Here is a 24,319-nt window from a genome sequence, read left to right on the forward strand (position 1 = left end):
CTGACAGATTGGGGCTGGAGAGATGGCTCTGTAGTTACGATCACTTGCTGCTTTTGCAGAGAACTTGGGCTTCATTCTCAGCACCCACATGACCGCTCACAACTGTCTGTAACTCCAGTTCCAGGGGGTCTGATGCCCTCTTCTGAACCCTGCAGGTACCAGGCACACATGCATACACGTTCACATAAAGCATTCACATATAAAACTAAAAAACTTTTTAAAAACTTCACATTCTCTGTTTTCTATAAGTTAGCCCTCATTTGCCAGTGATTGTTTGTTTGTTTTGATACAGGGTCTCCCTAGTAGCCTTGTTACTTATTTATTTGATATAGTCCCCTATATAGCCCTGGCTGTCCTGGAACTCTCAATATAGATCAGGCTGGCCCTGAACTCACAGGGATCTGCCTGCCTCTGCCTCCTGAGTGCTATTAGAGATTCTTTTTACAGAAGTTTCCTAAAAATAACTCCAACCCCCTCTTCAATGTGGCATCTCTTACTGTATAGACTGGCCTGAAACTCCAGATTCTCCCAACTCAGACTTCCAAGGGCTGGGATTCCAGGTGTGTGTCACCCACACCTGGCTTCTTCCTGTGTCTCCCCCCCCCCCAGAGCATTGATATTCACTTGAAAAAAGATACTCGGAGAGGAGTTGTCAATAACCAGCAGACAGACTGGTCCTTCAAGCTGGATGGAGTTCTTCATGACGCCACCCAGGACTTGGTTTATGAGACAGTCGCCAAGGATGCAGTTTCTCAAGCCCTTGATGGATACAATGGTAATTTAATCAATTGTTGTTTTATCTAGGACTCTGAGGAGGCACTCCTGGAGGAGGAGGTACAAGAGGTACTCTTTTCTGAAAAAAATAAAACATAAGAAGTTTGTTTACTAACACTGTACACTTGTCAGTGTGTGGTCTGGTGGTAGAACACACATTTACTTTGTAACATTGTATGCATGGTCCTATCCAGTCTCTGGGACCTTACCTTTGCTGGATTGTTAGAAGACCTTTGCTTCTCATGGTTCTTAGATGGCTAACTATGGTCCTTCAAATCTCTCAAACATTGGTTTGGGGTGGGTGGGTGGGGGACAATAGAAACAGGTATATCAGGAACTCAAGTCATTCTTGGCTACATAGCTTGATGCCAACATGGGCTATGTGAGACCATGTCTCAAATAGATCAACAGAAAGCTCACCATTGACAGGAATACCCTTCTTACTCCATCTCTTCTGGAAATTTGTCTCTGTGGAGTGTTTCTTGCTAACTCTGAGACACGTGCTGTTCATGGCCTTGAGAAGGACTGGAGTCTAATGCTTCAGCTCCCTCCTATTCTTTTCAAGAAAAGTTCCAGCCACAACGTTCCCTAACACTAGGGCCAGATGGTCTTGGAGTGGAAGTGTCAAGCTCTATGGGGATCACAGACTGAGGGCCCATGTTCTTGTTTTGACTGCTTATGTCCCTGTCCCCCTGTGTGCTTCCCCTCTTCCATTCCTGAAATCTGTGGGTGTTTCTGCTAGCTCCCTTCACATCAAGAGTCCTGGATGGCGCCAAGCATGCTGAGGATACAAGAGTTGTCCATGAAGTGATTTTTCTGAATGTCACTCAGACATATTTTGAAATGTTTGCAGGTACCATCATGTGTTATGGGCAGACGGGAGCTGGCAAGACATACACCATGACGGGGGCAACTGAGAATTACAAGCACCGGGGTATTCTCCCTCGTGCCCTGCAGCAGGTAGACAACGGGCCCATGGTTGGGATGCCACACAGCTACCCTCTTCTCTCCAGTACTTCTCTATTAGAGACAGTGGGCTCAGTCCTCAAGTAACTACAACTAGCACAGGCTCTGGAGCCTGTAGCACAGGCTCTGAATGCTGTAACTGGGCTTGGGAGTAGAGTCACCGTCCCCAGGGTTTTGATTTTCAGATGGCCCCTCACAGACAATAAGCCACAGCAGGCATGCTAATCAGGCTCCTGCTGCTCCCATGGTCTGTGAGCCTGTAATTAAGGATTTGGAGGACCCAATCATGCTTGTTGCTGGTTTTTATGAAGGGAATGCAGCTATTTCAGAACTTTCTTACTGTCTTGCTGTGGCTTCTTCCATTCAGTAGCTCCTGAAAGAAGCCAGGCATGATTGAGCCTTTAGGTCTGTGGCAGCCATGACTCTGGGAACAAGGGAGAAGGGCCTTCCCTTGGGACTTGCTAACCCAGGTTTTGTGAGGACCATCTGGTTAAGGGTAGGAGACAAAGGCTTTCTCCTGCCTGGCCAGCTTGGTGGTGCAGGCTTTTAGTTTGAGGCCAGCCTGGTCTACAAAATGAGCTCCAGAACAGGTTCCAAAGCTACACAGGGAAACCCTGTCTCGAAAAACCAAAACAAAAAACAACAACAAAAAACTACCTTTCTTGCAACCCCCAACCCCCATGCTCATTCTTCTGAAGTATTACACTTACTATCCCAGTGTCAAAATTTCAAAATTTCAGTATCTATAAGTCCTAGATATGATTTCCAGCTTTGAAGGGGGGAAAAAAAAAGTCATAGTAGCATGTGTTTGTAATCAGGAAATGGAGGCAAGAGGATCAGAAGTTCAAGGTCATCTTTGGTTACATTGAGAATTCCTGAGCAACTCTGATTATATGAGACCTTATCTCAAAACAAACAAACATAATACTTCAATATCTATAGGTAGCCTTGATGGCTCACACTTGTAATCCCAGTACTTGGGTAGACTGAATCAGAAAGGTAACTAGTGAGTTGGATAATTAACTGAGGTACATTTTGGATTCCAGCCAGCCTGCCTCAAAATCCAAACCAAAACAATAAAACCCAAAAGTTGATAATTTTACCCAATAGACTAACAATAATAGTGGTTGGTAATGATAGCATCAGTCAGAGAATAAACCTCTTTAGGACATGAATTGTCCTACACTCCTGATGCTGTCTCCTGAGGAAAGACACGGGCTGACATTAAGCAGCTGGCTGGTGGAGTTCTGCTTTTAGTAACTGTGGCCACATTTCCATCTAGGTTTTTCGGATGATTGAAGAGCGCCCCACACATGCCATCACTGTACGAGTTTCCTACTTGGAAATCTATAATGAGAATCTATTTGATCTCCTATCCACTCTACCCTATGTTGGACCCTCAGTCTCACCAATGACCATCGTGGAAAATCCTCAAGGGGTCTTCATCAAGGGCTTGTCGGTCCATCTCACAAGTCAAGAGGAGGATGCATTCAGTCTCCTCTTTGAGGTGAGATGATCAGAGAATTCTTTCTTTCCTTCCTTCCTTCCTTTCTTCCTTCCTTCCTTTCTTCCTTCCTTCCTTCCTTCCTCCTTTCCCCTTCCCTTCCTTTCTTCCCTCCTTCCTCTCCCTTCCCCCTTTCCTTCTCTTCCTCTTCCCTACTTTCATATTTTTATTCACTTTAATAATCAGAATGAAAATTCACATGTGCTTATTTAGAAAATTTAGTGTTAAATAAGAAGAGCCAAGGGCTGGAGAGATGGCTCGGACATTAAGAGCACTGACTGCTCTTCCAGAGGTCCTGAGTTCAATTCCCAGCAACCACGTGGTGGCTCAAAACCATCTGTTATGAGATCTGGTGCCCTCTTCTGGTGTGCAGATGTACATGGAAGGAAAATGTTGTATACATAATAAATAAATAAATAAATAAATAAAATCTAAAAAAAAAAAAAAGAAGAAGAGCCAAAATTCATAAAACGTTTTTCACTTAAAGCAACAAAAACATATTTTAGATTATGCCCTAGCTCTTCCTTTCTATGAGGTTGTTTGTGGTGCTGGGGGCTGAACTAAGGGTTTTATACGTGGCTAGGCAAGTCCTCTGTTGCTGAACTATATTCCCAGCCCCTTTTTACTTTTTAAAAATATTTTAAATTTGAATTATAGGCATGCTTGTGTGTCCATGTGGGTCTGTGCATGTGTGTGCAGTACACACAGAGGCCAGGAGATTGAACTGGGTCTCTGAGGCTGACTTAGAGGTGGTCATGAGCTTGCCCATGTGGATGCTGGGAACTGAATTTGGGTTGCCTACCCGAATAGTGCTCACTCTTAGCTGCTGAGCCATGTCTCCAGCCTCTCCTGTGTACTTGTTTATTTTGACAGATTCTCAATAAAGTGCCCAGACTGAGTCAATTGTAATTGTACATTCCTGTACAATCCTAGCACTTGGAAGGTTAAGGCAGGAAGATGGCTGAATTTAAAGCCAGCCTGGGCTACAATAAAAGAAGTTCACTATGGGTTGGAGAGGGAATGGGAAAGACCCATGATAACCATAGCACAGTGTGAGCCCTGTTCTAGGAGAAATAGGTACCCTAGATCAGGATAGGCCATTCAGATGAGCCATGTTGCTAACCACTGCATGGCTTTTCTATTGGTGCTTTTGTATGCCTTACACCATAGTATAACTTTAGATTCTGCATTTCTCAGTTATTGAAACCTATCTGTCAGTGATGAGTAAAAACAAGGCATAATGATGTATCTGTATAAAAATGCCCTATTAAACCTATCATTTCATGTGCTAACTTAAAAAATTAACTAAAAAAACCCCTATAACTCATACCTGTAATCCCAGCACTTGGGAGGCAGAGACAGGGTGGTCTCTTGAGTTTGAAGTCAGTTTGGGTCTGAGTTACAGGCTAGCCAGAGCTACATAGTGATACTCTGTTTCCAAAATAAGCAAACAAGCAAATGATTTATGATTACTTCCTTAGCTGCCTGACATTCCTGTGTACTGATAGGTCTGGTTGTTGGATATGCAGTTGATTCCAATTCAGTGTTCATGAATATCTTAAGCCTCTTGTTTTCTTGTAAAATGTTTATTTTTATCTTATAATTGTATATCTTTGGGCATTTTGCCTGTGTGTATGTCTGTGTATCACTTGATCTAGAGAGCACTAGATTCCTGGAACTGGAGTTAGAGACAGTTCGCCATGTGAGTGCTGGGGATTGAACCCGAGACCTGGATGAGCGGCAAGTACTCTTAACTGCTGAGCCATCTCTCCAGCCCCTATCTTGATTCTCATAGTGCCTCACTTTTCAGCAAATACCAGTTTGTACACTTCACCCCAAATATTGGGTGGTAAAAGCATATGACCAAACTCCAGTTTGGTTCTCTTTTATTATTTTCAAAAGACATTTTCCCAGAAGGCCCAGCTGACTGACCATAGTGGTGTGAGTGTTGGAAAATGACTCAGATACCTTGTTTTCAGTTTTCAAAATGTAGCATATATTTCCTTTCCACTTCAGGGAGAGACCAACAGGATCATCGCCTCCCACACAATGAACAAAAATTCATCCAGGTCACACTGCATTTTCACCATCTACGTGGAGGTGGGTACGAGTTCTTTGTTCAGCCTAAGAAGGACTGGTGACTCCTGAGGGTGCTGCCTAGTCAGAAACTCCTCCTGGTGCATTCTGAATTCTGTTTGGTTGTTTTTGTAGGCCCACTCTCGGACCTTATCAGATGAAAAGTATATCACTTCCAAAATCAACTTGGTAGATCTGGCTGGTTCAGAGAGGCTTGGGAAGACAGGGGTAAGTGAGGGTTGTTGGGTACCCTGTCACCAAGCCGTGGGCCTCGTGGCATAGAGCCTGTGTGTGCGCCTCCCAGGTCTGTGGCATAGAGCCTGCGTGTGCGCCTCCCAGGTCTGTGGCATAGAGCCTGCGTGTGCGCCTCCCAGGTCTGTGGCATAGAGCCTGTGTGTGCGCCTCCCAGGTCTGTGGCATAGAGCCTGTGTGTGCGCCTCCCAGGTCTGTGGCATAGAGCCTGTGTGTGCGCCTCCCAGGTCTGTGGCATAGAGCCTGTGTGTGCGCCTCCCAGGTCTGTGGCATAGAGCCTGTGTGTGCGCCTCCCAGGTCTGTGGCATAGAGCCTGTGTGTGCGCCTCCCAGGTCTGTGGCATAGAGCCTGTGTGTGTGTGCGCCTCCCAGGTCTGTGGCATACAGCCTGTGTGTGCGCCTCCCAGGTCTGTGGCATAGAGCCTGTGTGTGTGTGCGCCTCCCAGGTCTGTGGCATAGAGCCTGTGTGTGCGCCTCCCAGGTCTGTGGCATAGAGCCTGTGTGTGCGCCTCCCACACTGAATGCTTAAGAACAAGCCGGTGATGTGGAGTGCAGTATGGGTCACTGGAGGCAGAGTGGCAGCCACAGGGTGCAGTTTGTACTCCAAGGGAACGTAGTGCCTGTGTTGGAAATAAACAGGGGCTTCGGGGACCTCACCAGTACCACACAAAGTGAAAGTAAACTGGCAAGTATTTTACTTTTGCTAAAGGGCATATTGTTTCATTCAGGTAACAAGTTCACCCAGCCAAAAAATATGATAGGTCTTTCTCCTAACACAAGAGTGCTGTGTCATTTCCCCATTGGCTGGGCCCTGACCTCACAGACTTTGGTGACTGGCTAGTTTTGAAAATTGGTGGGAAGGAATTGGAGGAAAATGCCAGCCTCTCTGGGTCATCAAGTTTTGAATATATAGCAGGGTCTTTGCATAAACAGATAGTTTTACAAAGGGTTCATCACCCGTCTCACCACAAAGGGTTCATCCTGCCAACACTCTTCTGATAGGAAAGACTTGGGCTCCTTGTATCATCCCTCACCTCTACTCAGTAATTGCTCTGTAAATGCTCCACACTGGTATGGTATTCTCTGTGTATGGATGTGAGTATTCACACGCATATATTTAATTTCAAACATATTTTTGCAAAGTATTTTAATAACAATTTCATGAGAGTATTTAGAGGAGCATTTGTGTGTGTGTGTGTGTATTACTATATTGGTGTGAATATTATACTTGCTCAAGTATCCATATGCGTGTGTATCAGGGTGAGTCTTGGGATGACTGTCGTATGAATTTCATGAACACATTCTTTTTGTTTATTTGTTTTCTTGTTTTTCAAGACAGGGTTTCACTGTGTAGCCCTGGCTGTCGTGGAGTTCTCTCTGTAAACCAGGCTGGCCTCAAACTCAGAGATCCAGCTGCCTCTGCCTCCCAAGTGCTGGGCTTAAAGGTGTGCGCCACCACCGCCCAGCTTCATGTATGTATTCTTGTTCACATCAACCTTCAAATTTTGTGTAGGCCTGGCTGTCCTCAAACTCACAGAGAACCTCCTGTCTCTGCCTCTCGAGTGCAGAGATTCAAGGTGTGCGCCACCACTGCACTGCTCCCTGAGTTTTGCTATTACCATTATCAGTATAGTTCCCAAGATGGAAACTACTGCCAACATGGAGGGAAAGGTCCTGATACTGGGAAGGAGGCTCCAGCCTGGCTGTAGACGTTTGCATCACTGCAAACGAGGGAGTGTAGACAGTCTTAACAGGTCAGCCTCCCTCCTCTGTCCAGAGTGACCGGGACATTTTGTTTTCAGTCAGAAGGTAGAGTTCTAAAGGAAGCCACCTACATCAACAAGTCGCTGTCGTTCCTGGAGCAGGCCATCATTGCCCTTGGGGACCAGAAGCGGGACCACATCCCTTTCCGGCAGTGCAAGCTCACCCACGCCCTGAAAGACTCCTTAGGTGAGGATGTGTTTGGTCCTCAGAGAGGGGGGTCTGTGTCCTGGGGAGGACTAGGCTTGGCTCGTGTGCCATTAGGGACAGAGAAGCATTTCGCCCCAGGGGAATGGACTTGCTTGCAGCTCTTCAGGAATGATGCCAGTCAGACACACAGGCAAGCCTTCTTGCACTCCTGCTGTTCATGCCTTAGAATCTCTACTCAAGCTTTTGCCTCTGTTGGGAACATTTTCTCTTTCTCCCTTATCCCTAAACTATTTGGCAGAGTCCTGTGTGGGGAACAGGCCTCTCCTATCATCTCCCCTTTCTCTCTCTCTCTCTCTCTCTCTCTCTCTCTCTCTCTCTCTCTCTATGTGCATTGGTGTAGAGGTATCAGATGCCCTGGAACTGGAGTTACAGACAGTTGTGAGCTGCCATGTGAGTGCTGGGAATTGAACCCAGGTCCTCTAGAAGAGCAGCCTGTGCTCTTAACTGATGAGCCATCTCTCCAGCCCCCAGCTCTCCCTTTTCATTTATATCTTCCTGGACACAAAAGTGGGAGCCACCTTGTCATCCCCAACTGCCTAGGGCTTTGTGTTGGGCCTAATGGCACAGTCAGTGGTCTCTGGTCGTTGCTTCTATGAGGCCATGAGCAAAGCCCTGACTCGAACCTTCCCTCCTGAGCTCTCCCCAGGCTCCTGAGTTGCTGTTCCCTCCTGGTTCCTTCTGTGTTTGTCTTATGGTCTCTGTCCATCCCTACCTCTCTGTTTCTTGCCTCCTAGCCTCAGGCAGACCAGGATTGTCTCCTCTGCCTCTAAGTCAGCATGGACTGTTAAAAATACCATAGGCTTGTGCTGTTTTCTGGGATTTTGGTTTTTACTTTTTTTTTTTAATGGAGAGTGCTGGATGTCTCTACATTTTGTTCAAATGACTGCAGAACCTGGAAAAGCTGTTGCTGCTATTGATGCATAACATACTGCCATTATTGGTCTTTTTATATAAATATAAATATATATACATATATAATTTGAATGTTTGGAAACTTTAGCTGTACTGTCAACTTTGGAAAAAACTATCCCAGTTTACCGTGTTGAGTTGGCATTGTACAAAAATTAACAACCATATTGGTCTAGAAATGTTGAACTTATTTTTTTCCATTTGTACAGGGGTAACGCACTGTATTAAATATGTAAAGTCTTAAAAAAAAAAAAAAAGAAGGGATTTTGAGAGCCCATCCCATGTGAAGGGATGCTCTCTTGGCCTGGACACATGAGGAAGGGCCCAGGCCTGGCCCAGGATGATGTGGTAGACTTTGGAGAGCCCTTTTGAGGGCCTTACCCTGCCTGGGGAGTGGAGGGGGGATGGCTAGGGGCAGGTGGGATGTTGGGGGGGAGTGGAGGGAGAGGGAGAAGGGATTGTCATATGAAACAAGCTTGTTCCTAATTTGAACTAATAAAAGAATAAAAGTAAAAAATAAATAAAAAAATAAAAGTTCTGGCAAAAAAGAGATTGAAACAGAAGAAAAAAAAAAAAGCATAGGCTGGGAGTCTTAGATGGTGAACTGTTTCTCGTAGTTATGTAGATTGGCAAGGCCAAGATGAAGGTGCCAATAAATTCCGTTCCTGCCTTGCAGATAGCTGCTTCTTGTAGAAAGAATGATATGGTTTTCCTTTCTTACAAAGACAGTAACCCCGTTATAGGGGCTGCACATACAAGACCTTTTTTTAATGTAATTACTCCTCAAAGGCCTCCTCCAAATACATCAGACAAAGTGTTTGGAGTTGGAATTTCAGAGGTTATGAATATTGTGGGCATACAAACATTGAGTCCATAACAGAAGCCTGTCAACCCTCAGAGATTCTCTTATCAGAAAACTTAGATGACTGTGGAGTCTCCTGTGTTCTGCTTTCTGCAGGGGGAAACTGCAATATGGTCCTTGTGACAAACATCTATGGAGAGGCCGCCCAGTTAGAAGAAACGGTATGTAGAGACAGACAATGCAACTAGGTGGGAATTTCTCCCCATGGGTGCCTGAGGAGTGGAGGTAGGGATGGGGTAAGGCTGAATCCAGACTGGCTCAGATGGTTCACTACCCATGGCATTGTTAGGGACCCTAGGGATGAATCTGAGCCACAGTTGCTGAGGGTGGCAGAGACCAGGATCCAAATACCAAGGAATAAACTGTCTTAAGGAAGAAGCTAAGGTGTGAGGCAGGCTTACCCTTCGGGGTTTATACAAGGAGGGCATAGTGAGAGTTTTGTGGGAACAAAGAACATGTTTTCGGGGTGCTGCTCTTGTGGGGTGAATAATAGTTAGTAAAGATGCATCAGAACCCCATCCAGAAAGAGAAGCCCTGGCCCTAAGTCATGTTAGAGTCCTGGGTGGAAGATGGCGGATGAAACCTTCACAAGGGACCGGGAGGGGGGGGGGAGGGGGGACGACACCGTTTTTCCTGAAGCTTAGGTGGGCACTGAGGTGGGTGGTGTTGAAAGGCTGCAGCAGGATGCACAAGTGTCCCTGGTAGAGGTGATGACAGGGCTGAAGATGAGACTCGTGTCATCCTGCAGAAGGGTGTAAGAGGGAAAGAAAAGTTGCAGGGCCTTGTTGGTCTGGCCAGGATGAGCCCTTGCCTATTGTCCTGCACATGGCTGGAGCTGTGACAGAGCTTGAAAAGGGGAGAGTTGTGGACACAGTGACTCAGAGAGATAATCTTGTAGCAGGACACAGACAGGAATGAGTGTCCCACACAGTAACATAGGTAGATTCACTCCAGGCTGGTCTTCCCTCTCTTTAAAACACCCTTGTCATAAGACAGGTTTGGAAAACAGTCCCTAGCCATTTTACTGTTGTGAATGTTGAAAGCAAGCTTCAGCTATCTGGAGAATTCAGTTAGGTGAAATGGGCCATTTCCAGGGATGCTGTGAGGCAAGTCCTGCCTGTGGGGCCTCCAGTCTGTGTGCATCAGGGATTGTTCCAGCACTGGGAGGATGCTCTTGCTATACACGTTCAGTGCCCTGGGACCTGGGAAGCCTAGCCAAAGAGCTCTAGCTGACGTGAGGAAGCACTCCCCAGGGGAAGGCTTTAGGAACCTCTTGGTCTCATCTCATAACCAAGCACAATTGAGCCCCAGAGGAGCTATAACAACTTTGACCTCCTAGCTGCCTGCCTTATTAAGAAAGATAGCCTTGAGAACTCTCTCCATGCAGCTTTGGGGAGGTCATCACCCATGCTGGGACTTGTTAGTGATGAACCCATTGGGGATCACCCTATGTCTTTCTGTGATAGGAATACATGATGCCAGATTCAGGGGTCAAGGCAGTTAGGTGGCTTTGTAGTAAGCATTCCTATTATACTGTTACTTTAAGAATGTGCCTTGCCAGGCGGTGGTGGCACATGCCCTTAACCCCAGCACTGGGGAGACAGAGATAGGATCTCTGTGAGTTTGAGGTCAGCCTGGTCTACAGAGAAGTTCTAGGATAGCTAAGGCTACACAAAGAAACCTTGTCTTGAAAAACCAAACAAAGCCGGGCGGTGGTGGCGCACGCCTTTAATCCCAGCACTCGGGAGGCAGAGGCAGGTGGATCTCTGTGAGTTCAAGGCCAGCCTGGTCTACAAGAGCTAGTTCCAGGACAGCCTCCAAAGTCACAGAGAAACCCTGTCTCGAAAAAACAAAAAACAAAAAACAAAAAACAAAAAACAAACAAACAAACAAAAAAAACAAACAACAACAAAAACAAAGAATGTGCCTTGGGCCTGGTGGTGGTGGTGGTGGTGGCAAATGCCTTTAATCTCAGAATTTGGGAAGCAGAGGCAGGCAAATCTCAGTGAGTTCAAGCTCCAGGGCAGCCAGAGCTACACAGAGAAACCCCTGATCAAAAAAAACAAAACCAAAAATAAAAGAATGTGCTGTAGAGCTGGGTGGAGGCAGAGGCAGGAGGATCATGTAAATTTGAGGCCAGCCTGATCTATAGAGTGAGTTCCAAGCTGGCCAAGGCCACAAAGTGAGACCCTATCTTAAAACAAGCAAAGCAAAACACTTGAGCCTTGGGGTTAATCAGTTGTCTGTTCCTCTAAATTCAATTATAACAATTCAAATATAACTAAGAAAGAACACAAAGGAAAGGTAAAAGGCATCTTTAATAAAGTGGAAGGCAATTCTTGCCACTAACTAGGCCCAAATTTACTCTGATATTCTAGAGATTCAGTGAACATCACTGTTTTCTCCTAAGTTGTTCAGTACTTTGAGTGAATGATTGTCTATTCTGCAATAAGTGTCTTAATTTCTCAATACCTTAATTCTTGTGCTTAAAATATCTTTAAATATATCTTTACTGTACTCTAATTCTACTTCATAACAAGGAAAAAAAAGAAGAAATACATCTTTCAGCCCAGTTTATTGCCACTCCTTCCCCTTATCTCTACCCCTGAAGTAGTCAGAGCACAAGAAGCAACTCTCCTGGCATCTGAGACTTCCAGGGTCTTATTCCTTCCCTGCTCAGTGACTCTGCCCCAGCCTGAATCCACAGTCTGGGAAGAAGGGTCTTAGGGATTTAGAGAAAAGGTATATGAGGGGTGTGGATACTAACGAGTCTCTTCTCTAAATGTTAAAAAACAAAAAAACAAAAACAAAAACCTCAAAATGTATTTCTGTCATGCACCGTATTACTTTATGTAACAACAAGGGTGTGTGTGTGTGTGTGTGTGTGTGTGTGTGTGTGTGTGTGTGTGTGTATGTGTGTGTGTGTGTTGGGGGGTAGGGACCAGTGCCCTGAAGCAAAAACAATGGTCGTGCTTAGATCAGGAGTCAGATTTGAATCTCCACAAAACTAGTGTCTGTGACAATTAGGCTTCTTCCTGAGCTCTCTGTACAGAGCATGTCAGAAACCACACCAGGGACTCGCAAGGCAGATCCTCCATCCCTGTACAAGGATGTGGGGAGAATTATGGAAGGTCACTCATAAGACCATGGCAGAGCTCTTCACCATCAAACTACACCACTGAGGAAGAAATTTACCAGTCCTTGCTTGGGGCCACTGCTTCCAGGCCTGTTCCTCATCTTAGGGCCTCTTCATTGACAGTCAACCCAGCAAGACGTGAGGCTCCATTCTCAGGGTCTGCCATGTGCTCCGCCCCTCATCTAACATCTGTCATTATTTCCAAGGTGTCTACTCATGTGACTGCTCATAGCCTGTAGCCGTAATTGCCCCAGAAGGGTCCCCAAAGACATCAAATCTGCTTTGAAACAGCTTTTGCCTCTCTTCTTCCCCCCCCTCCTCCTCTTCCTCCTCTCTTTTTCTTGGATGGCATTTCTTGAGAGAGTCTCATATACTCATGTATACCAGCTGTTTTTGAGCTTTGTATGTAGCCATAAACAACCATGAACTCCTGATCCTCCTGCCTCTGCCTCCTAAATGTTGGGATTACAGGCATGTATCACCATGCCTGACCTGCTTTTCTTATTGGTACTGCTAGAGATTGATCCCAGGACTTCACACATGCTAGGTGAGCACTTATCCATGGACTATATCTCTAGCATGTTTTTCACTATTAAAATGTATCATTATTATTGTGTGTGTGGGGGGGTGCACATGGCCAGAGGACAACTTTTAGAAGCTATTTCTCTTTCCACTGTGAGTTTCAGGGATCGAACTCAGGTCATCAGAATTGTGTGGTGTCCTAGTTTTCCCCCCTCCTTCCTCCCTGCCTCCCTCCCTCTTTCCCTCCCTCCAGTACAACAATGTGGTGGTGCATGCCTTTAATTCCAGCATCGGGGAGGCAGAGGCAAGGCAGGTGGATCTCAGTGAGTTCGAGACCAGCCAGGACTACACATCAAGACCCTGTCTTGGGGAGGAGGGGGGGGAGGAAAAAGAGGAGGAGGAGGAGGAAGAAGAGGAAGAAGAAGAAGAAGAAGAAGAAGAAGAAGAAGAAGAAGAAGAAGAAGAAGAAGAAGAAGAAGAAGAGGGTCTGGTATACAAGATGAGGTCCCAGCTATAGCAAATGCCTCTGTCACCTTCCTATTCCTACTGCTCCGCCCTCTACCCTACTAAAGACCTCACTGCCAAGGTGTTGTTTAAGATTTATTTTGTGTTTATTTATATGTGCATGTATCTGTGAATATGTGTATTGCATTGAGGGCAGGTACCATAGAGTACAGAAGAGGGCGGCAGATCTCCCCTGAAGTCAGAGTGACAGGCAGTTGAGAGCTGTCTGACATGGGTGCTTGGGTCCTCTGGAAGAGCAGCAAGCTCTCTTAACTGCTGAGCTTCCTCTCCAGCCCTATTTATGTCTTTTTTGATACTGAGTCTAATGTAATTAAGGCTGGCCTCCAATTTGATATGTAGCTGAGGATGATCTTAAGCTCTTGATCCTTTGCCTCACTTGATAGATGTATGTGCCTTGATGCCCGATTCACCCTTTTTAATTTTATATTTTGATGCTAAGGATTGAACCCCAGGGCCTTCCACATGCTAATCAGGTTCTACATCACTCACTCGTTTATATCCATGTATCCCTGAAATGCCCTGTGGATCAGTGTCCTCTTGAAGTGAACTGATACTGGTTAAGGCCACCTGAAGAGTCTAAAGAGGACATGCCCTATGAGAAAGGTAATCTTGGGGTCTCATGTGAGTGGTGAGCCACCTGACATCTGTCTGGTCTGTTCTTCAGCTGTCTTCACTGAAGTTTGCCAGCAGGATGAAGTTGGTCACTACTGAGCCTGCCATCAACGAAAAGTACGATGCGGAGGTACTGAGGGACTGATGGACAGCTTCCCAACTCTGGGAACAATGTCTGTGGGTTTGCTTCCTTTGTATTTGTACCACTTGAGTATCTGGTGGAGGTCATAGGGGAAGCCAGGCTTGTATGGTTTCCTTCTTGCCTCCACTAAACATATGCATGGGGCCCTGGGTCAATTCCTGGGTCAGTCCCTGGAGACCCGGCTAGACTGCCACAAAAGTGAAGAGCTAGATGGTCTACCACTCAGTTCACAGGTGGGGTTCCAGGGACTTGGGTGCCGCAGGGTTCCCCATGAGATTTCTTCAGATTTGAATCGGCATGCATTATCTCTGTGCATTGCCTGCCTGTCACTATAAAACCCAACCCCTCCACATTTATTTATTTTGTATGTATATATGTGTGCATGTATATGTGTGGGCACATGTGTGGACGTCAAAGGACAACTTGCCAGGAGTCAGTTTTCAGGGAGATCATGAGTTCAGAGACAGCCTAAGCTCCTTGTGTCTCCACTGCCCTAATGCTGGGATTAGAGGCATGAGATCCCAAATACTGGGATTAAAAGTGTGTGCCACCACTGCCTGGCCTTAGTGGTTAACTAGTGGCTGGCTCCACCCTCTGATCTTGAGGCAAGCTTTATTTGTTAGAGCACAAACAAAATATTACCACAGTGGTTAAAACCATTAACTGCTCTTACAGAAAACCTGAATTTCATTCCCAACACCCACATGGTACCATCTGTAACTCCAATTCTAAGGTATCCAGCACCCTCTTCTCTCCTCCCTGGGAACCAGACACAAACGTGGTGCATGCACATGCACACACCACACACACACACACACACACACACACACACACACACACACACACACACACACGGGCAAAACACTCATATGCATAAAATAAAAATAAACACTTTTTAAAAAATCAACCAAAAAGATGCTTATGAAATCATGGTTACTGGAGATGGGTTAAACTGTCTAGGTTCTAAACCCTGAAGGGTGATGCCATCTTGGAACTGACCATGATATAGCAGGAAAGTAGAGCTGAGTTTTGGTTCTTTTTTTTTTTTTTTCCTGTTTTTTGAGGCAGGATTTCTCTGTGGCTTTGGAGGCTGTCCTGGAACTAGCTCTTGTAGACCAGGCTGGTCTCAAACTTACAGAGATCTGCCTGCCTCTGCCTCCCGAGTGTTGGGACTAAAGGCTTGTGCCACCAATGCCCGGCTGAGGCCCAACCTGGCCTCCATTTCCTGATCCTCCTGTCTCAGCTCCCTGTGTGCCCTCACAGCCCAGTGAGGGTCTGTGTTTTTGAGTTTGCAGCTGTTGCTCTTGCTGCCTCTGGATCGGACCATCCTTGGTCTTGTTCCTTCCCTCACTGTCTGTGAAGCCTTGGCAAAACTGCCTCTCACAGATTTTCCTTGTATCTGTGTGCATTATGTGTGGGGGTAGGTATGGGAGGTGCTCTCAGGACCCTGAACTGTGGGGGGGTCTGCCGCTCCAACCCTCTTTACAGGCAGCTGCTCCCTAGGCAGTCAAGCATTAGGAGAAACAGTTTCCTTGTTCTCAAGGTTCTGAAGGCTGCTTCTCCCAAGAGGGTCCACTATCTCACTCACCTTCTGAGTGGACTACGAGTCCCCTATGACACACAACATCCAACATCTCAGCCAGACTTTCTGTATCTGGGGCATAGTACATTCTCAAGAGTGGGGAGGATGAGATGGCTGAGAAGCAGAGACAGTCCACTCTAGGAGGAGACCTGCTTGGGGCTTCCTAAAAGGCTGAGGCACTATTTGGATTCCTGATTGCATTCCTTAAGTCTCAGGCTTTGTGTCTAAGTCACCACAGAGCCACCACGATGCCAGGGGTCTGTCAGCAAGCATGCATGGCCCTCAGGCGATGTGACTGGATGAGGCTAGCCTATAGCAGACCTGTGGTCTGAGGAGACCAGATCTGTGCTTAGACACAGCCGTGGTCACTTGTTTGGCAGCAGCTCCCTCCAGTGGTCATTTTGTGACAAAGAAAAACCTCAGAAGTCTCTGCAAGAAATTCCTATGTATCTTTTACAAAATATACTCACATATCAAATATAAGTGATCTGGCAAATTCTGTTGCTCAAAAGTTATAATTTTTTTACTTACTTGAACCTGTGAGGTGTTCTCTATATGCCAGGCACTTTCCTTTCTCCCCCTTCCCTTCCCTTCCTCTTCTTCCTCCTTCTAAAAATGTTGTGTCAGTTGCACTGTAGCCCAGGCTTTCCTCTGTGCTGTGTGACAGTTGCACTGTAGCTCAGGCTTTCCTCTGTGCTGTGTGACAGTTGCACTTTAGCCCAGGCTTTCCTCTGTGCTGTGTGACAGTTGCACTGTAGCCCAGGCTTTCCTCTGTGCTGTGTGACAGTTGCACTGTAGCTCAGGCTTTCCTCTGTGCTGTGTGACAGTTGCACTGTAGCCCAGGTTTTCCTCTGTGCTGTGTGACGGTTGCACTTTAGCCCAGGCTTTCCTCTGTGCTGTGTGACAGTTGCACTGTAGCCCAGGCTTTCCTCTGTGCTGTGTGACGGTTGCACTGTAGCCCAGGATTTCCTCTGTGCTGTGTGACGGTTGCACTGTAGCTCAGGCTTTCCTCTGTGCTGTGTGACAGTTGCACTTTAGCCCAGGCTTTCCTCTGTGCTGTGTGACAGTTGCACTTTAGCCCAGGCTTTCCTCTGTGCTGTGTGACAGTTGCACTTTAGCCCAGGCTTTCCTCTGTGCTGTGTGACCTCTTGACCCTCCTGTCTCCACCTGCCGGGTGCTGGAACTGCATGCTTGCACCACCACACTGACTTTTCTTTTCCTTTGTTGTGGTGCTAGGGCTTGCCCCAAGGCCCACACGTGCTAGGCAGCAAGTGCTCTACAACTGAGCCACAGCCCAGTCCAAATCCATTGACAAATGGATTTGAGGAGGAGGTGGACCCAGGTGGAGGCAGTAAATCACTGGGGTGCGCATTTGAAAGCTGTAGCTTGTTCTTGGACCATTCCTCACTCTCTCTGTTCCCCAGCCACCATGAGGTGAACAGCTTGGCTTCAGCACCCCCCACACACACACACATCATGTTAAACCTCATTTCTGGCCCAAAGCAATTTGTTAAGATTTGTTTTTGTTGTTGTTGTTGTTTTGTTTTTTTGTTTTGTTTTGTTTTGTTTTGTTTTGAGACAGAGTCTCACTATGTAGCCCAGGCTGGCCTTGAATTTACAGAGATCTGCCTGTCTTTGCCACCTGAGTGCTGGGATTAAAGACACAGGCTACTATACCTGGCTTGCTCAGATATTTTTTTACAGCAACAAAAAGTGATTAACACAAGGATCAAGCCTTTATCACATGAGCCTTCAGTGGACATTTGAGATCCAAACCATGGGAGTCCAGCATGGTAGCAGATGACTGTAATCTCATACTCAAAGAGCCCAGAGGATCAGGAGTTCAAGTCATTATTGACCACATGATGACTTTGTAGCCAGCATGGGCTACATGAGACTCTGTCTCAAATACACACATATGTATGTATGCATGTATTTATGTATAGTGCTATTTTTAGAAAGAGCTGTGTAGGGAGGAGATTACAATTTTAAATAGAGTGATTATGATACCTCAATTTAGAAGTGTTTAAATGAAAATTTTCTAGATGTTTGGGAATGAACCATGGAAATATGGTAGAGAAAAGTGTCCCTGGACGTAGGGGACAGGTATGCAGAGGCATAAGTGTACCAATATATGGGGAGTGGAGTGGATCAGGGAAGAGCAGTAGGAGAGAGGCAGGGAAGACTGTGAAGTGCATCTCTGTCTCAGGTCGCTGTTAGTTCATAGAAATCTATAAGGACACACATCGACCTTGAGACACTGTTTGTCATTGCAAAAAAAGGGAGGTAAAGGCCTGGGGAGGTTGGTAGAGTGTAAGCCAGGCATAATACCTCCAGCATTTGGGAAGTAGGAGGGTCAGACATTGAAGATCATTGTCACTTGCATAGCAAAGGCCAGCCTGAGATACATGAGGGTTTGGAGCTTGCCATCACCACTGGTGGCACCTCAGTTCAACGCCCAGGATCCATGTGGTGGAAGGAGAAACCTGAGTTCTGAAATGTGTGCTTTGACCTCTACACATGTGCCATGGTCTGGGAGACTAGGGAATCCTGGAGCTGCTGGGAGTTGGGTTGAAGAAGACCTGAAGCCTGTGTGCTTCCTGTTCTCAGTCTCCTTTGCTGAAAAAAAAGCCATCTTAGACCAAGCTCATTCCAGCTGGAGAAGGTTCACCAACAAGGATGGAATGTCCCAGAAGCTGAGAACACACTCTATGGATTACCAGGATATATGGGTCCAAATTAAGAAATTGAAATTTGGCTAGGTGTGGTTGTGCAAACCTTTAGTCCCAGCACTCTAGAGACAGAATGGCAGGTGGATCTCTGTGAGTTTGAGGCCAGCCTGGCCTACAGGGTGAGTTCTAGGATAGTCAGAGATACACAGAGAAACGCTGTCTTGAAAAAGAAAGGAAGGAAGGAAGGAAAGAAGGGAAGAAAGAAAGAAAGAGAGAGAGAGAGAGAGAAAGAAAGAGAAGTTGAGCATTTGATATGAAGAAGCCAGGTGGTTTTTCTGATGACCCTCTCCCCTGCTTCTTATGTCCCCTGGCAGAGAATGGTCAAGAACTTAGAGAAGGAGCTGGCATTGCTCAAGCAGGAATTGGCCATCCATGATAGCCTGGTAAGGGATGGGATATGGGGAAGAGGGAAAGCTGCTGGGGGCAGAGACCAGGGGCAAACAGCATTATGGGTTAAGGGGGGGGGGCTGTAGGATGAGCTAGGCAGTAGGAAAGGGTCAGCAGTAGGCACAGTGGGACAGGTGGTGCCCTCCAGTGGCCTACCTGGGCTATGGTCACGATTCTGATGGTCTTCAAGGCAGAGTCAGTGTCTCCCTACCTTGTGGTTTGCTGAGACTTCTGATTTGGAGCAGTAGGCTTCATGTACAGTGCCTTTTTCATCTCTCGCCTTCCCCACTGTCTCTCATGAAGCTGGCCTGTTTCAAGGCCTTCCCTTGCCAGGACCAGACAGTAAAAGAGCCAGCACAGGCATCAGATAGGGCACCCCAGCTCCATGCTTTGCCTCTCAGAATGGCCCTTGCTGCTCCTGCTTGGGCTCAGGTTCTTGTTGCTTATTTAACACATGTTCTTCATCTTTCAAGTCCAACCGCACCCTCGTGAATTATGACCCCATGGATGAAATCCAGATTGCTGAAATCAACTCCCAAGTGCGGAGGTACCTGGAGGGGACCCTGGATGAGATTGATGTAAGGAGCCTGCTGTGGGACCACCATGTGCACCTAGCTTGGACTTCCTGTCTAAGTACTGCCATATATGGAATGGGTACAGTAGATGGGAAGTGTTGTAGACCCTCGTCAAGGGCCCTTTGGCCCACCATGGTCTTCGCTTCCGTATTTAGGGTTACAAACCTATGGAGCTATCCACAGCATCCAGTGGGCTGGAACACACTCTTAGACCACAGGTGATCTATCTCAGAGCACTGATGGAACCCCAGGCTCCTCCAGAAAGGTGACCTGGGCCACATGCACAGTAGCCTCACCTGTGCAGCAGAGCTAACACAGGCTCAGGCTAAGTTGCCACTTTAGGTAAGCTTGGCTCTGCCTGATGGCATGAGGGTTCTAAAGGACGGTGGTCAGGTTGATTGTCATTAGAGAAGACCCAACCCCAGAACCCACTGTTGGGTACAAAAGGAGAAAACATGGGCACACAGGAAGAGCTAGAGAGGGGAATAAATCTTATCTTTTACAGTGTGCCCATAAAACCTTTCACCAGGGAACCGCATGGGCTGCTGTCCCTCTCACAGCCATCTATAACTCCGGTTCCAAGGGCTCTGATGTCCTCTTCTGGTCTTGGAGAGCATCAGACATGCACATTCATGCAGGCAAAGCACTCAGACACATAAAAATTTAAAAAAAAAACTTTAAAATATAGTTTTTAATAAAGGCTCAACAGGGGCTGGAGAGATGGCTCAGCAGCTAAGAGCACTGGCTGTTCTTCCAGAGGTCCTGAGTTCAATTCCCAGCAACCACATGGTGGCTCACAACCACCTTGAATGAGATCTGGTGCCCTCTGCTGGCGTGCAGGCACAAGACTGTATACATAATAAATAAAATCTTTAAAAAAAAAAATAAAGGCTCAACAAGTACTTAATTTTAAAACTATTAATCAGGGATTAGGGATGTGGCTCAGTCAGTGGAGTGCTTGCCTATTGTGAAGGAAGTCCTGGGTTTGCATCCCCAGCATCACATGCACAGGGCCTAGTGGCATATGCCTGTAATCCCAGCACTTGCAAAGTGGAGTCAGGAGGATCAGAACTTCAGGGACATCCTCAGGTATACAGCAAGTTCCAGGACAGCCTTATATATGAAACCCTGTCTCAAAACAGACAAACAACAACAACAACAAACTATTAATCAAGTGTATCTATCTCTGCTCTTGGGAGTGATATTAATACTTTGCTGAGAGACTTTTTTAAAAAAAGATATTCTTTTACTTTTAATTATTATGTGCATATATGTGTATCTGAATGTGGGTTTGAATATTTGCATGCAGTACCTATGGAGGCTGAAAGAGGGTACCATATCCCCTGGAACTGGAGCTAAAGAGTTGTCAGCTGTCTGATGTGGGTGTTGGGAACCAAGGGTGTCATCTGCAAGGGAAGCAGATGCTCTTAACTGCTGAGCCCTCTCTCCAGTGTCCGCTGAGAGGCTTCTACACAGAATGACACTGTCCTGAGTCAGCCAAGGGCTCCTGATTTCTCTGCTTAGACACAGCCTAGCTCCTAGGTTCCATTGTCTAAACTTGGCTTCGCTCTCCTCCTGCCAGATAATCAATCTAAGACAGATCCAGGAGGTATTCAACCAGTTCAAGGTGGTTCTGAGGTGAGTCTCCCAGCCATGCCTCGTTTTCTTCATTTTCCATGGCCTGGGCCCTGGCCTTCAAGAAAACCCTTGTGTATGTAGGTGTGTGTGTGTGTGTGTGTGTAGAACATTCTCTGTTGTGCTACATGAGGAACCAGATCTGAGTGTTTAAGGCGTGCCCAGGTCCCTGGGGAATGTTTTCTAAGTTCATTAATTGGACAGGAACTCTCTGGAGTGCCAGCTATGACTGTGCCCAGAGCTGGGCCTCACGGATCATCTTCCATATCCGCTACCCTAAGGAGCACTTACTTTATTTGGGTGCAGACCTACCCATTGCCTGAGAAGCTCATACTGGTTGGCATCAGACTGGTCATTTGACCTCGTGGATCCTGTTAGAATGAACCTAGGTGACAGCACAGTTCTCATGCAGGCTTACAGACATTATTAAACATTACAGGTGTTATTATCTTAGAGCTGATATACCAGCATGTAATGTGGCTGTATAGATGGGGGACTGGACGATGGGGGGGGTGCACACTGTGAGAGGGATGAGCCCTTTGGTTGGCATTGTCTTTTGGCTTATGATGAAGCTGTGGATCCAGGGCTTTACCTAACAAAGTTTTGATCAGATATTTGGGTCTTAGCCCAGTGGACTCAGCATGGTCCCATTACAAGTGTTGTTTCACTCTCTCTCCCAAGCCAACAGGAACAAGAAGTGGAGGCTGCCTTGCGCAGGAAGTACACTCTCATAGACAAGAATGACTTTGCAGCCATTTCTGCCGTCCAGAAGGTAAGCACAGTTGCTTCTTGCTAACAGCACTCACCCTGGACTTCCCATCTTTGGTCAGACTTTCGTAGAAACTGCAAGTGTCATACATCAAACCAGAGCTAATAGTTCCCAGACCAAGATAACTCCAGGATAAACATAGAGTGCCCCGCGCAAGAGTAAACCACCTTAGGGGCTGAGGAGGCAGTTCAGTCAGTAAAGGGGTTGTTGCACAATCATGAGGCCTTCAGTTCAATCTCCATGGTGGTGCAGGCTTGACGTGCTCGCCATGGTGGTGCATGCTTGACATGCTCACCATGGTGGAGCATGCTTGACGTGCTCGCCATGGTGGGGCAGGCTTGACGTGCTGGCCATGGTGGGGCAGGCTTGATGTTCAGGCGCTGGGAAGGTGTAGAGAGACAGATCCCTGGACTTGCTGGCCAGCCAGCCTGGCATAGTTTGTGAGTTCCAGACCAATGAGAGACCCAGCAATAATAGCACTCAAGGTTGACTTCTGGTCTCCACACCCACTTATATGTATACACAGAAAAAAAAAATGGTATACCACTTTTGCATTAAGGATGATATCCATAAATTAAAACATATAGCTAATATATATATAATATATATAATATATAGTCAATGTTTGGAACCAGGTTGGAACTAGGTCTTAAGATCCTTAGAGAGTATTTGGTGATGGTGGCACACACCTTTACTCAGAAGGCAGAGATAGGCAGATTTCTGTAAGTTCAAGATATGATCTACAGATTTGGTCTATAGCTCCATCTACAGAGCAAGTTCCAAGACAGACAGAGCTGCAACACAAGAGAAACCCTGTTTTAAAAAAAAGGGGTGGGTGAGTAGACATTAATTTTCTAGGTTTCAGGGACAGCTCTACTAAGGACTGCCTGCAGCTGGCGGCAGCAGCCAAATCTTGGTGTGTATGGAAAACATGCTCACCCCCAAGTTTTGGGCCATGAACATTTGCATCCTGAGAGGCCCAAACCTCTAATATAACCCATACCCCTTGTCCTGACCTCTCTGTCCAGGCAGGGCTTATGGATGCAGAAGGTCATCTAGTAGGTGAGCCTGATGGACAAAGCTTTGGACTTGGGGTTGCCCCTTTTTCTATCAAACCTGGGAAGAAAATCAAGTCCAAGAAGACAGGGAAAGAACAGATCAGGTGAGAGATCTTCTGCTTTGCCTCCTAGCAGAGTCTAGCCTAGCACACAGGCTCCTTGGTGGAGGGAGGGCACAACATGGCCTCTCCTATGCCATGGCATCTCAGCTACCAGTGCCAGGAAATCTGTGGGGTTCAGGTCAGGCTCATACCCTGAGTGTTACCACTCATCTTCATGGCACCCCCTGTGGAACCAATGTTTCCCTTTCATGGAACTACTTCCCAATGTGTTGTCACTGTTGGGTAGTGGGGAGCAGGAAGAGCACTGCCAACACTAGGGCACCAGAGTGCCTGCTGGTCCTTCTGTGCTACCCCCACAGATACCTCCCCCGAGAGTCCCCCAAGCCATCGAAATCCTCAACTCACATTTTAGGTGAGGCGCAGTTTACTGTTGTGCTTTGGGGGTTTGTGAGAAAGGGTCTCACAGTACAGCCAAGGATGATCCTCTTCCTCATGTTCCCAAAAGCTCACATTGTAGATGTGCCCCATCCCACCCAGCTAAGACTCATTTTCAAGTCCAAGTTGGAGAAAGCATTTTCCCCCAGTCTGCTGCTCAGGCCCTGCTAGGTAGCAGGAGCAGAGCACAGATTTCAGAGTTGAGGCCTAAGCTCATCCACTTCTCTGTGCTTCTTACCCCTAAGGGACTTCCTTGTGTGAGGCATGAGAGTTGATCTGTGCCTGTTTCTGTGTCCCTACCATGGGAATCATGACAGCATTAGAGCTAATGGCCATGTTGGGAGGATAAGCTAGGGAATACAGTCCTTGTGCATGAGCCAACTGGATTGTCGTCGGCAAGTGCTATATGCAATCCAGGAGTCATGCAGCAGAGCCAAGAGCTCTAGCTGGTTACCTTCTGACTGCTGTGTCCCAGGCCGTGCTGCAGGGAATTTGTGTGATAACTTAACACCAAGTCTGGTTCTCTCAGAAAAACCTGTTGTAAGAAGAAAAGGGCGCAGTGTGTTAGCCACGCCTGTAATCCCAGCACCTAGGAGGGAGGGGCCATAAAACTGTGAATTCAAGGCTGGTGAGGTAGCTCCACCAATAAAGGTGCTTGCTACACAGGCATAAGGACCCGAGTCCCATCTGTGGAACTACACAGAAGTAGAAGAGAGCAAATTCCACAAAGTTATCCTCTGACATCATCCCCACATCATGGACTCTCACGCACAGTAATAATAAAGTTAAAAAAAAAAATTGGGTGTGAGCTACCTTGGGGTACATGCTACAACC

The 24,319-nt window shown here is 46.7% G+C and overlaps 1 protein-coding gene across 10 annotated transcripts in view; it reads left to right on the forward strand.

The window, feature by feature from the left end:
* Positions 1–24,319, forward strand: part of Kif9 (kinesin family member 9) — a 52,197-nt gene that overhangs the window by 9,395 nt on the left and 18,483 nt on the right. For 7 of the 10 annotated variants that reach the window (XM_027414671.2, XM_027414675.2, XM_027414677.2 and 4 more), the window contains 13 exons: positions 610–775; positions 1,628–1,734; positions 3,023–3,247; positions 5,261–5,344; positions 5,456–5,548; positions 7,374–7,521; positions 9,410–9,474; positions 14,161–14,238; positions 18,879–18,947; positions 19,425–19,529; positions 21,109–21,164; positions 21,843–21,933; positions 22,959–23,092. In XM_027414671.2, the coding sequence (XP_027270472.1) occupies positions 610–775; positions 1,628–1,734; positions 3,023–3,247; positions 5,261–5,344; positions 5,456–5,548; positions 7,374–7,521; positions 9,410–9,474; positions 14,161–14,238; positions 18,879–18,947; positions 19,425–19,529; positions 21,109–21,164; positions 21,843–21,933; positions 22,959–23,092 (1,421 nt within the window). Of the gene's footprint in view, positions 1–609; positions 776–1,627; positions 1,735–3,022; positions 3,248–5,260; positions 5,345–5,455; positions 5,549–7,373; positions 7,522–9,409; positions 9,475–14,160; positions 14,286–18,878; positions 18,948–19,424; positions 19,530–21,108; positions 21,165–21,842; positions 21,934–22,958; positions 23,093–24,319 lie in introns of those variants that run through there. The other 3 variants (XM_035444002.1, XR_004769765.1, XM_035444003.1) reach the window with 3 other exon arrangements.

Source organism: Cricetulus griseus, chromosome 4 (assembly GCF_003668045.3).
Source record: "Cricetulus griseus strain 17A/GY chromosome 4, alternate assembly CriGri-PICRH-1.0, whole genome shotgun sequence".
In the NCBI taxonomy this organism is placed as follows: Eukaryota; Metazoa; Chordata; class Mammalia; order Rodentia; family Cricetidae; genus Cricetulus; species Cricetulus griseus.